Source organism: Physella acuta, unplaced genomic scaffold (assembly GCF_028476545.2).
Source record: "Physella acuta isolate Inbredline_101_S28 unplaced genomic scaffold, ASM2847654v3 ptg000208l, whole genome shotgun sequence".
NCBI lineage: Eukaryota > Metazoa > Mollusca > Gastropoda > Physidae > Physella > Physella acuta.
This window is the reverse complement of record NW_026731727.1, coordinates 1,266,289-1,279,293: the sequence shown is the minus strand read 5'-3', so window position 1 is coordinate 1,279,293 and position 13,005 is coordinate 1,266,289. Positions and strand designations below refer to the sequence as shown.

General features: G+C 45.0%; 1 protein-coding gene across 1 annotated transcript in view; it reads left to right on the top strand.

Annotated features, from left to right (window-relative positions):
- The window catches only part of LOC131937323 (putative molluscan insulin-related peptide(s) receptor), a 52,769-nt gene that overhangs the window by 15,744 nt on the left and 24,020 nt on the right, over positions 1-13,005 (top strand). The window contains exons 3-10 of the mRNA XM_059294618.1: positions 2,774-2,903; positions 3,286-3,583; positions 4,237-4,354; positions 6,926-7,056; positions 7,406-7,619; positions 8,334-8,438; positions 10,436-10,583; positions 10,995-11,215. Coding sequence (XP_059150601.1) covers positions 2,774-2,903; positions 3,286-3,583; positions 4,237-4,354; positions 6,926-7,056; positions 7,406-7,619; positions 8,334-8,438; positions 10,436-10,583; positions 10,995-11,215 — 1,365 coding nt within the window. The remainder of the gene's footprint in view (positions 1-2,773; positions 2,904-3,285; positions 3,584-4,236; positions 4,355-6,925; positions 7,057-7,405; positions 7,620-8,333; positions 8,439-10,435; positions 10,584-10,994; positions 11,216-13,005) is intronic.

Below are 13,005 nucleotides of genomic sequence, written 5' to 3'. Positions count from 1 at the left end.
CACCAAATACATGGGCACAGTGCCACCAAATACATGGGCACAGTGCCACCAAATACATGAACATGGGCACAGTGCTACCAAATACATGGCCACAGTGCCACCAAATACATGGGCACAGTGCCACCAAATACATGGGCACAGTGCCACCAAATACATGGGCACAGTGCTACCAAATACATGGGCACAGTGCCACCAAATATATGGGCACAGTGCCACCAAATACATGGGCACAGTGCCACCAAATACATGGGCACAGTGCCACCAAATACATGGGCACAGTGCCACCAAATACATGGGCACAGTGCCACCAAATACATGGGCACAGTGCCACCAAATACATGGGCACAGTGCCACCAAATACATGGGCACAGTGCCACCAAATACATGGGCACAGTGCCACCAAATACATGGGCACAGTGCCACCAAATACATGAGCACAGTGCCACCAAATACATGGGCACAGTGCCACCAAATACATGAACATGGGCACAGTGCCACCAAATACATGGTCACAGTGCCACCATATACATGGGCACAGTGCCACCAAATACATGGGCACAGTGCCACCAAATACATGAACATGGGCACAGTGCCACCAAATACATGGGCACAGTGCCACCAAATACATGGGCACAGTGCCACCAAATACATGGGCACAGTGCCACCAAATACATGGACACAGTGCCACCAAATATATGGGCACAGTGCTACCATATACATGGGCACAGTGCCACCAAATACATGGGCACAGTGCCATCAAATACATGGGCACAGTGCCACCAAATATATGGGCACAGTGCCACCAAATACATGAACATGGGCACAGTGCCACCAGATATATGGGCACAGTGCCATCAAATACATGGGCACAGTGCCACCAAATACATGGGCACAGTGCCACCAAATACATGGGCACAGTGCCATCAAATACATGGGCACAGTGCCACCAAATATATGGGCACAGTGCCACCAAATACATGAACATGGGCACAGTGCCACCAGATATATGGGCACAGTGCCACCAAATACATGGGCACAGTGCCACCAAATACATGAACATGGGCACAGTGCCACCAAATACATGAACATGGGCACAGTGCTACCAAAAACAAGAACATAGCACAGTTCCACCAAATACATGAACATGGGCACAGTGCCACCAGATACATGGGCACAGTGCCACCAAATACATGAACATGGGCACAGTGCTACCAAAAACAAGAACATAGCACAGTTCCACCAAATACATGGACATGGGCACAGTGCCACCAAATACATGGGCACAGTGCCACCAAATACATGGGCACAGTGCCACCAAATACATGGGCACAGTGCCATCAAATACATGGGCACAGTGCCACCAAATACATGGGCACAGTGCCACCAAATACATGAACATGGGCACAGTGCCACCATATACATGGGCACAGTGCCACCAAATACATGAACATGGGCACAGTGCCACCAAATACATGAACATGGGCACAGTGCCACCAAATACATGAACATGGGCACAGTGCCACCAAATACATGGGCACAGTGCCACCAAATACATGGGCACAGTGCCACCAAATACATGAACATGGGCACAGTGCCACCAAATACATGGGCACAGTGCCACCAAATACATGGGCACAGTGCCACCAAATACATGGGCACAGTGCCACCAAATACATGGGCACAGTGCCACCAAATACATGAACATGGGCACAGTGCCACCATATACATGGACACAGTGCCACCATATATAAATATTGTGATGAAACTTTGTGTCTGACATGTAGCAGTGTTGTATTTTTGCACCTTGAATGTGGAGTATATACTGATTTCATGTTTGTATAGTGGATCCCACTTGCCACAATATTTGTCTTTAATAACTATGTCAATGTTTAATAACTGTCATTGTACTTGTATAAGAACTGTTATAATGTGCTTGTGCAAATGTCAATTCAAAATTTAGGAAAAAAATCTAAGATTTATCTGTTCAACAAAAATTATGTTCATAATACCTTTTTTTCCTACAAGTACTTATGTTTCCCAAAGTAAAAAAAATTAGCAGAGATGGCACTTTGACCGACATGTATAGAGACCAGCCACCCCCTGTCATTAAAGACCATATAGCCCCCTGTCATTAGATCATATAGCCCCCTGTCATTAGACCATATACCCCCCTGTCATTAGACCATATACCCCCCTGTCATTAGACCATATAGCCCCCTGTCATTAGACCATATAGCCCCCTGTCATTAGACCATATAGCCCCCTGTCATTAGACCATATACCCCCCTGTCATTAGACCATATAGCCCCCTGTCATTAGACCATATAGCCCCCTGTCATTAGACCATATAGCCCCCTGTCATTAGACCATATAGCCCCCTGTCATTAGACCATATAGCCCCCTGTCATTAGACCATATAGCCCCCTGTCATTAGACCATATAGCCCCCTGTCATTAGACCATATAGCCCCCTGTCATTAGACCATATAGCCCCCTGTCATTAGGCCATATAGCCCCCTGTCATTAGACCATATAGCCCCCTGTCATTAGACCATATAGCCCCCTGTCATTAGACCATATAGCCCCCTGTCATTAGACCATATAGCCCCCTGTCATTAGACCATATAGCCCCCTGTCATTAGACCATATAGCCCCCTGTCATTAGACCATATAGCCCCCTGTCATTAGACCATATAGCCCCCTGTCATTAGACCATATAGCCCCATCATTAGACCATATAGTCCCTGTTACCAAGATCAGTTTTGTTGTTTCAGTGTGTCCTGACATAGATGTAAAGAACACCTACAGAAACCTGAAGCTGCTCACTAACTGTACAGTCATTGAAGGTTCTCTACACATCTCTCTCTTTCACAATGTGCATAAGTCAGAGTATGAGAAGTACAGGTATGATATTTGCATAAATTAGAGTATGAGAAATATAAGTATGTTTCTAGACATGAACAGTAAACATGTAAATGACACAGACCACTTTCCCCATATCAAATGCCTTCACATAATCTTTCTGTCCCCAACTTGGCTATCTGATGATCTTTCTGTCCCCAACTTTGGCTACATGATGATCTTTCTGTCCCCAACTTTGGCTACATGATGATCTTTCTGTCCCCAACTTTGGCTACCTGATGATCTTTCTGTCCCCAACTTGGCTATCTGATGATCTTTCTGTCCCCAACTTTGGCTACCTGATGATCTTTCTGTTCCCAACTTTGGCTACCTGATGATCTTTCTGTCCCCAACTTTGGCCACCTGATGATCTTTCTGTCCCCAGCTTCCCCAAACTGCGTGAGATCACTGGCTACCTGATGCTGTACCGGGTGTATGGCCTTGAGTCCCTCCAGAACCTGTTCCCCAACCTGCGGGTCATCCGTGGCCACACCCTGTTTTTCCGCTTGTATGCACTGGTGGTCCATGAGCTGCCCGACCTGAAGGACCTGGGCCTGATAGATCTGGTCACCATACCAAATGGTGCGGTCAGGCTGACCAACAACCACAACTTGTGCTACGTCAACACTATCGACTGGTCCCGTCTGGCTCCTGGTGTTGACCCATCCAAACACCAAATCATTGTAAGTACCCTCCCCTGGTCTACACTACATGTTGGCCCATCCAAACACCTGTAAGTACCCTCCCCTGGCCTACACTACATGTTGGCCCATCCAAACACCTGTAAGTACCCTCCCCTGGCCTACACTACATGTTGGCCAATCCAAACACCTCTAAGTACCCTCCCCTGGCCTACACTACATGTTGGCCCATCCAAACACCTGTAAGTACCCTCCCCTGGCCTACACTACATGTTGGCCCATCCAAACACCTGTAAGTACCCTCCCAACTCTGCTGGCCTACACTACATGTTGGCCCATCCAAACACCTGTAAGTACCCTCCCCTGGCCTACACTACATGTTGGCCCATCCAAACACCTGTAAGTACCCTCCCCTGGCCTACACTACATGTTGACCCATCCAAACACCTGTAAGTACCCTCCCCTGGCCTACACTACATGTTGGCCCATCCAAACACCTTTAAGTACCCTCCCCTGGCCTACACTACATGTTGGCCCATCCAAACACCTGTAAGTACCCTCCCCTGGCCTACACTACATGTTGGCCCATCCAAACACCATTGAGCCAATGAACAAAATTGGAAATAGTTGTATTTGAATAGCCACCAATTTGAAAGAGTTTTCTCATGTGCCACTGTATCTTTGTATTGTAACAGAACAACAGAGATGAGCTGATGTGTACCAACATTTGCAATGACAGTTGTCCAGCACCAAGTGGCCCTAAAAGTAGAAGGTGCTGGAATTCTCAAGCCGAGGCCTGCCAAAAAGATGCTGGTAGGTCACAGTCAAACAGTAGGTCACAGTCAAACAGTAGGTCACAGTCAAACACTAGGTCACAGTCAAACACTAGGTCACAGTCAAACACTAGGTCACAGTCAAACACTAGGTCACAGTCAAACACTAGGTCACAGTCAAACAGTAGGTCACAGTCAAACACTAGGTCACTAGTTGGTTTTAATGTTGTAGATGTAAGCAGCAAAAGGTTTCTGTTGTAGATGTAAGCAGCAAAAGTTTTTTGTTGTAGATGTAAGCAGCAAAAGTTTTCTGTTGTAGATGTAAGCAGCAAAATGTTTCTGTTGTAGATGTAAGCAGCAAAAGTTTTCTGTTGTAGATGTAAGCAGCAAAAGTTTTCTGTTGTAGATGTAAGCAGCAAAAGTTTTCTGTTGTAGATGTAAGCAGCAAAAGTTTTCTGTTGTAGATGTAAGCAGCAAAAGTTTTCTGTTGTAGATGTAAGCAGCAAAAGTTTTCTGTTGTAGATGTAAGCAGCAAAATGTTTCTGTTGTAGATGTAAGCAGCAAAAGTTTTCTGTTGTAGATGTAAGCAGCAAAAGTTTTCTGTTGTAGATGTAAGCAGCAAAAGTTTTCTGTTGTAGATGTAAGCAGCAAAAGTTTTCTGTTGTAGATGTAAGCAAAGTTTTCTGTTGTAGATGTAAGCAAAGTTTTCTGTTGTAGATGTAAGCAGCAAAAGTTTTTTGTTGTAGATGTAAGCAAAGTTTTCTGTTGTAGATGTAAGCAGCAAAAGTTTTCTGTTGTAGATGTAAGCAGCAAAAGTTTTTTGTTGTAGATGTAAGCAAAGTTTTCTGTTGTAGATGTAAGCAGCAAAAGTTTTTTGTTGTAGATGTAAGCAAAGTTTTCTGTTGTAGATGTAAGCAGCAAAAGTTTTCTGTTGTAGATGTAAGCAAAGTTTTCTGTTGTAGATGTAAGCAGCAAAAGTTTTCTGTTGTAGATGTAAGCAAAGTTTTCTGTTGTAGATGTAAGCAAAGTTTTCTGTTGTAGATGTAAGCAAAGTTTTCTGTTGTAGATGTAAGCAGCAAAAGTTTTTTGTTGTAGATGTAAGCAAAGTTTTCTGTTGTAGATGTAAGCAAAGTTTTCTGTTGTAGATGTAAGCAGCAAAATGTTTCTGTTGTAGATGTAAGCAGCAAAAGTTTTCTGTTGTAGATGTAAGCAGCAAAACCTTTCTGTTGTAGATGTAAGCAGCAAAAGTTTTCTGTTGTAGATGTAAGCAAAGTTTTCTGTTGTAGATGTAAGCAAAGTTTTCTGTTGTAGATGTAAGCAGCAAAAGTTTTCTGTTGTAGATGTAAGCAAAGTTTTCTGTTGTAGATGTAAGCAGCAAAATGTTTCTGTTGTAGATGTAAGCAGCAAAAGTTTTTTGTTGTAGATGTAAGCAGCAAAATGTTTCTGTTGTAGATGTAAGCAGCAAAAGTTTTCTGTTGTAGATGTAAGCAAAGTTTTCTGTTGTTGATGTAAGCAGCAAAAGTTTTCTGTTGTAGATGTAAGCAAAGTTTTCTGTTGTAGATGTAAGCAGCAAAAGTTTTCTGTTGTAGATGTAAGCAAAGTTTTCTGTTGTAGATGTAAGCAGCAAAAGTTTTCTGTTGTAGATGTAAGCAGCAAAAGTTTTCTGTTGTAGATGTAAGCAAAGTTTTCTGTTGTAGATGTAAGCAAAGTTTTCTGTTGTAGATGTAAGCAGCAAAAGTTTTTTGTTGTAGATGTAAGCAAAGTTTTCTGTTGTAGATGTAAGCAAAGTTTTCTGTTGTAGATGTAAGCAAAGTTTTCTGTTGTAGATGTAAGCAAAGTTTTCTGTTGTAGATGTAAGCAGCAAAACTTTTCTGTTGTAGATGTAAGCAGCAAAAGTTTTCTGTTGTAGATGTAAGCAAAGTTTTCTGTTGTAGATGTAAGCAGCAAAAGTTTTCTGTTGTAGATGTAAGCAAAGTTTTCTGTTGTAGATGTAAGCAAAGTTTTCTGTTGTAGATGTAAGCAAAGTCTTCTGTTGTAGATGTAAGCAAAGTTTTCTGTTGTAGATGTAAGCAAAGTTTTCTGTTGTAGATGTAAGCAAAGTTTTCTGTTGTAGGTGTAAGCAGCAAAAGTTTTCTGTTGTAGGTGTAAGCAAAGTTTTCTGTTGTAGATGTAAGCAAAGTTTTCTGTTGTAGATGTAAGCAGCAAAAGTTTTCTGTTGTAGGTGTAAGCAGCAAAAGTTTTCTGTTGTAGATGTAAGCAGCAAAAGGTTTCTGTTGTAGACGTAAGCAGCAAAAGTTTTCTGTTGTAGATGTAAGCAAAGTTTTCTGTTGTAGATGTAAGCAGCAAAAGTATTCTGTTGTAGATGTAAGCAGCAAAAGTTTTCTGTTGTAGATGTAAGCAGCAAAAGTTTTCTGTTGTAGATGTAAGCAGCAAAAGTTTTCTGTTGTAGATGTAAGCAGCAAAAGTTTTCTGTTGTAGATGTAAGCAGCAAAAGTTTTCTGTTGTAGATGTAAGCAAAGTTTTCTGTTGTAGATGTAAGCAAAGTTTTCTGTTGTAGATGTAAGCAAAGTTTTCTGTTGTAGATGTAAGCAGCAAAAGTTTTCTGTTGTAGATGTAAGCAGCTCCTGCCACAAGTACTGTTTGGGTGGATGTACTGGACCAAGCAAATCTCAGTGTATTGCCTGTACCAATGTCACTCTCAATGGTGAATGCTGGCCTTACTGCCCCAAAGGCACTTACATGGTAAACATCAACACTCAACACTTATAATATATCAAGTTTTAATGTATAATACAGGTATTTTAACATTTGTGTTTCAGTAGACTACAGGTATTTTAACATTTGTGTTTCAGTACCTGGACTTCAGGTATTTTAACATTTTTGTTTCAGTAGACTACAGGTATTTTAACATTTGTGTTTTAGTAGACTACAGGTATTTTAACATTTGTGTTTTAGTAGACTACAGGTATTTTAACATTTGTGTTTCAGTACCTGGACTTCAGGTATTTTAACATTTGTGTTTCAGTAGACTACAGGTATTTTAACATTTGTGTTTTAGTAGACTACAGGTATTTTAACATTTGTGTTTCAGTACATGAATTACAGGTGTCTTACAGACCATGAGTGTATGAAACTTAAGAAACACTTCCCTAGGGCTGGCACGCCAGAAAAAATTAGTCACAAACTTTATCATGGAGAGGAGGGCAAACCCAGCCAGTGTGTTTTCATGTGTCCACCCAACTTCATGGACAACCAAAATAATGATATTAAAGAATGTGTACCTTGTCAAGGTGTTTGCCCCAAAGGTTAGTGTTGTCATTTGTCTTCTATCTCAAGGTGTTTGTCACCTATGTGTGTCCTACTTATCTGTCTTGTCTGTGTGCCCTGCATGTCCTACAGATCTTTCACAAATGTGTGTCCTACACTTCTGTGTGTCCTACACTTCTGTGTGTCCTACACTTCTGTGTGTCCTACACTTCTGTGTGTCCTACACTTTTGTGTGTCCTACACTTCTGTGTGTCCTACACATCTGTGTGTCCTACACTTATGTGTGCCCTACACTTCCATGTGTCCTACACTTATGTGTGTCCTACACTTCCGTGTGTCCTACACTTATGTGTGTCCTACACTTCTGTGTGTCCTACACTTCTGTGTGTCCTACACTTCTGTGTGTCCTACACTTCTGTGTGTCCTACACTTCTGTGTGTCCTACACTTGTGTGTGTCCTACACTTGTGTGTGTCCTACACTTCTGTGTGTCCTACACTTCTGTGTGTCCTACACTTCTGTGTGTCCTACACTTCTGTGTGTCCTACACTTCTGTGTGTCCTACACTTGTGTGTGTCCTACACTTGTGTGTGTCCTACACTTCTGTGTGTCCTACACTTCTGTGTGTCCTACACTTCTGTGTGTCCTACACTTCTGTGTGTCCTACACTTCTGTGTGTCCTACACTTCTGTGTGTCCTACAATTGTGGCAACCCTCTAGTTATTGCTTGACAATACAACTGTCCTGTTACAGATTGTGAGAATAAAGGAACCATCAACAGAGTACAAGACACAGAATATTTATTTGGCTGCACAACTTTGAAGGGAAATTTGATCATTGTCCTGAGCTCTAAATCAAGTAAGTTGTACCAGCACACCAACAGGCTAGTCAGTTGTGTGACAGTGGGTTGTACCAGCACATCAACAGTTGTGTGACAGTGGGTTGTACCAGCACACCAACAGGCAAGTCAGTTGTGTGACAGTGAGTTGTACCAACAGGCAAGTCAGTTGTGTGACAGTGGGTTGTATCAGCACATCAACAGGCAAGTCAGTTGTGTGACAGTGGGTTGTACCAGCACACCAACAGTTGTGTGACAGTGGGTTGTACCAGCACACCAACAGTTGTGTGACAGTGGGTTGTACCAGCACATCAACAGTTGTGTGACAGTGGGTTGTACCAGCACACCAACAGTTGTGTGACAGTGGGTTGTACCAGCACACCAACAGTTGTGTGACAGTGGGTTGTATCAGCACATCAACAGGCAAGTCAGTTGTGTGACAGTGGGTTGTACCAGCACACCAACAGGCAAGTCAGTTGTGTGACAGTGGGTTGTACCAGCACACCAACAGTTGTGTGACAGTGGGTTGTACCAGCACACCAACAGTTGTGTGACAGTGGGTTGTACCAACAGGCAAGTCAGTTGTGTGACAGTGGGTTGTACCAACAGGCAAGTCAGTTGTGGTGTGACAGTGGGTTGTACCAGCACATCAACAGTTGTGTGACAGTGGGTTGTATCAGCACACCAACAGTTGTGTGACAGTGGGTTGTATCAGCACACCAACAGTTGTGTGACAGTGGGTTGTACCAGCACACCAACAGGCAAGTCAGTTGTGGTGTGACAGTGAGTTGTACCAACAGGCAAGTCAGTTGTGTGACAGTGGGTTGTACCAGCACACCAACAGGCAAGTCAGTTGTGTGACAGTGGGTTGTACCAGCACATCAACAGTTGTGTGACAGTGGGTTGTACCAGCACACCAACAGTTGTGTGACAGTGGGTTGTACCAGCACACCAACAGGCAAGTCAGTTGTGTGACAGTGGGTTGTACCAGCACACCAACAGTTGTGTGACAGTGGGTTGTACCAGCACACCAACAGTTGTGTGACAGTGGGTTGTACCAGCACACCAACAGTTGTGTGACAGTGGGTTGTACCAGCACATCAACAGTTGTGTGACAGTGGGTTGTACCAGCACACCAACAGTTGTGTGACAGTGGGTTGTACCAGCACACCAACAGGCAAGTCAGTTGTGTGACAGTGGGTTGTACCAGCACATCAACAGTTGTGTGACAGTTGGTTGTATCAGCACATCAACAGTTGTGTGACAGTGGGTTGTACCAGCACACCAACAGTTGTGTGACAGTGGGTTGTACCAGCACATCAACAGTTGTGTGACAGTGGGTTGTACCAGCATATCAACAGTTGTGTGACAGTGGGTTGTACCAGCACATCAACAGTTGTGTGACAGTGGGTTGTACCAGCATATCAACAGTTGTGTGACAGTGGGTTGTACCAGCACATCAACAGTTGTGTGACAGTGGGTTGTATCAGCACACCAACAGTTGTGTGACAGTGGGTTGTACCAGCACATCAACAGTTGTGTGACAGTGGGTTGTACCAGCACACCAACAGGCAAGTCAGTTGTGTGACAGTGGGTTGTACCAGCACATCAACAGTTGTGTGACAGTGGGTTGTACCAGCACATCAACAGTTGTGTGACAGTGGGTTGTACCAGCACACCAACAGGCAAGTCAGTTGTGTGACAGTGGGTTGTACCAGCACACCAACAGGCAAGTCAGTTGTGTGACAGTGGGTTGTACCAGCACATCAACAGTTGTGTGACAGTGGGTTGTATCAGCACATCAACAGTTGTTTGACAGTGGGTTGTATCAGCACATTAACAGGCAAGTCAGTTGTGGTGTGACAGTGAGTTGTACCAGCACACCAACAGTTGTGTGACAGTGGGTTGCACACATTGATGAATTCATTGATTGATTCAATTAGTGATGAGAGTAGAGATTGAATGATTGAACTATTGATGAGAGTAGAGATTGCAGATTGAACGCCTATGATTTCAGCCAACCTTCAGCAAGAGCTGACCAAGAACCTGGGCCTGCTACGGAATGTGACTGGCTACATTAAAATCATGTTCTCTGTCTCCCTGCTGAGTCTCAACTTCTTGAAGAGTCTGGAATACATAGGTGGCTCTTCACTAGTCCACCAGAAGTAAGACATCTATTGCTCAGATCTATAGGAATATATATTTTATAAGGGACACAGTGGTTGCTCATATCTATAGGAATATAGATTCTAGATTTTTTTAAAGGTGGCACGCAACATTGGATGATTTAACCAGTGCCTGTAGAATGTTGTTCATGTTTCTATCTAAAGACAATGTTGTTCATGTTTCTAACTAAAGACAATGTTGTTCATGTTTCTAACTAAAGACAATGTTGTTCATGTTTCTAACTAAAGACAATGTTGTTCATGTTTCTAACTAAAGTCAATGTTGTTCATGTTTCTAGCTAAAGACAATGTTGTTCATGTTTCTAACTAAAGACAATGTTGTTCATGTTTCTAGCTAAAGACAATGTTGTTCATGTTTCTAACTAAAGTCAATGTTGTTCATGTTTCTAGCTACAGTTTACTAGTGAAAGACAACATCAACCTTGAAAAACTGTTTCCAGAAGAACAGACAAAAAAATTGTTCATTAACAGAGGAGTGGTTAGTTTCCACGGCAACCGTAAACTGTGTATTAGAGAGATTGAAACCTTCAAAAACTTGACCCAGAGTCGACACAACACTTCATCAGTGACCTACGACTGGAACACCATGACAAATGGTGACAACAGCCCATGTAAGTTTTCCTCACTAGTTCTGGGTTAGCCACCCATTATGTACTGAGGCCACATTGTTAGGGTATCATCGTCCCCCCCACCCATTGTTTGCTGAGACCACTTGTCTAGCCCTAACCCCCCCCCCCCTCCATAATCTACACATGATTAGGGCCCCCCATTATGTACTGAGTGTACTGAGACCACATGTTTAGCCCCCCCCCCCCCATTCTGTACTGAGACCACATGTTTAGCCCCCCCCCCCCCCCCCCCCAACCACATGTTTAGCCCCCCCCACCCTTATTCTGTACTGAGACCACACGTTTAGGCCCCCCCCCACCCTCCATTCTGTACTGAGACCACATGTTTAGCCCCCCCCCCCCCCCCCCCATTCTGTACTGAGACCACACGTTTAGGCCCCCCCACCCCCATTCTGTACTGAGACCACATGTTTAGGGCCCCCCCACCCCCATTCTGTACTGAGACCACATGTTTAGGCCCCCCCCCCCCCATTCTGTACTGAGACCACATGTTTAGGGCCCCCCACCCCCATTCTGTACTGAGACCACATGTTTAGGCCCCCCCCCCCATTCTGTACTGAGACCACATGTTTAGGGCCCCCCAGCCCCATTCTGTACTGAGACCACATGTTTAGGGCCCCCCCAGCCCCATTCTGTACTGAGACCACATGTTTAGGCCTCCCCCATCCCCATTCTGTACTGAGACCACATGTTTAGGGTCCCCACCCCCATTCTGTACTGAGACCACATGTTTAGGGCTCCCCCCACCCCCATTCTGTACTGAGACCACATGTTTAGGGCCCCCCAGCCCCATTCTGTACTGAAACCACATGTTTAGCCCCCCCACCCCCATTCTGTACTGAGACCACATGTTTAGGCCCCCCCCCCACCCCCATTCTGTACTGAGACCACATGTTTAGGGCCCCCCCATTCTGTACTGAAACCACATGTTTAGGGCCCCCCCACCCCCATTCTGTACTGAGACCACATGTTTAGCCCCCCCCCCCCCATTCTGTACTGAGACCACATGTTTAGGGCCCCCCCACCCCCATTCTGTACTGAAACCACATGTTTAGGGCCCCCCCATCCCCATTCTGTACTGAGACCACATGTTTAGGGCCCCCCCACCCCCATTCTGTACTGAGACCACATGTTTACGGCCCCCCCACCCCCATTCTGTACTGAAACCACATGTTTAGGGCCCCCCACCCCCATTCTGTACTGAGACCACATGTTTAGGGCCCCCCCACCCCCATTCTGTACTGAGACCACATGTTTAGCCCCCCCCCACCTCCATTCTGTACTGAGACCACATGTTTAGCCCCCCCCCCACCTCCATTCTGTACTGAGACCACATGTTTAGCCCCCCCCCCCCCCCACCCCCATTCTGTACTGAGACCACATGTTTAGGGCCCCCCCACCCCCATTCTGTACTGAGACCACATGTTTAGCCCCCCCCCCCCCACCTCCATTCTGTACTGAGACCACATGTTTAGCCCCCCCCCCCCCACCTCCATTCTGTACTGAGACCACATGTTTAGCCCCCCGCCCCCGCCCCACCTCCATTCTGTACTGAGACCACATGTTTAGCCCCCCCCCCCCCCCCCCCCACCCCCATTCTGTACTGAGACCACATGTTTAGCCCCCCCCCCCACCTCCATTCTGTACTGAGACCACATGTTTAGGGCCCCCCCATTCTGTACTGAGACCACATGTTTAGCCCCCCCCCCCCATTCTGTACTGAGACCACATGTTTAGGGCCCCCCCACCCCCATTCTGTACTGAGACCACAT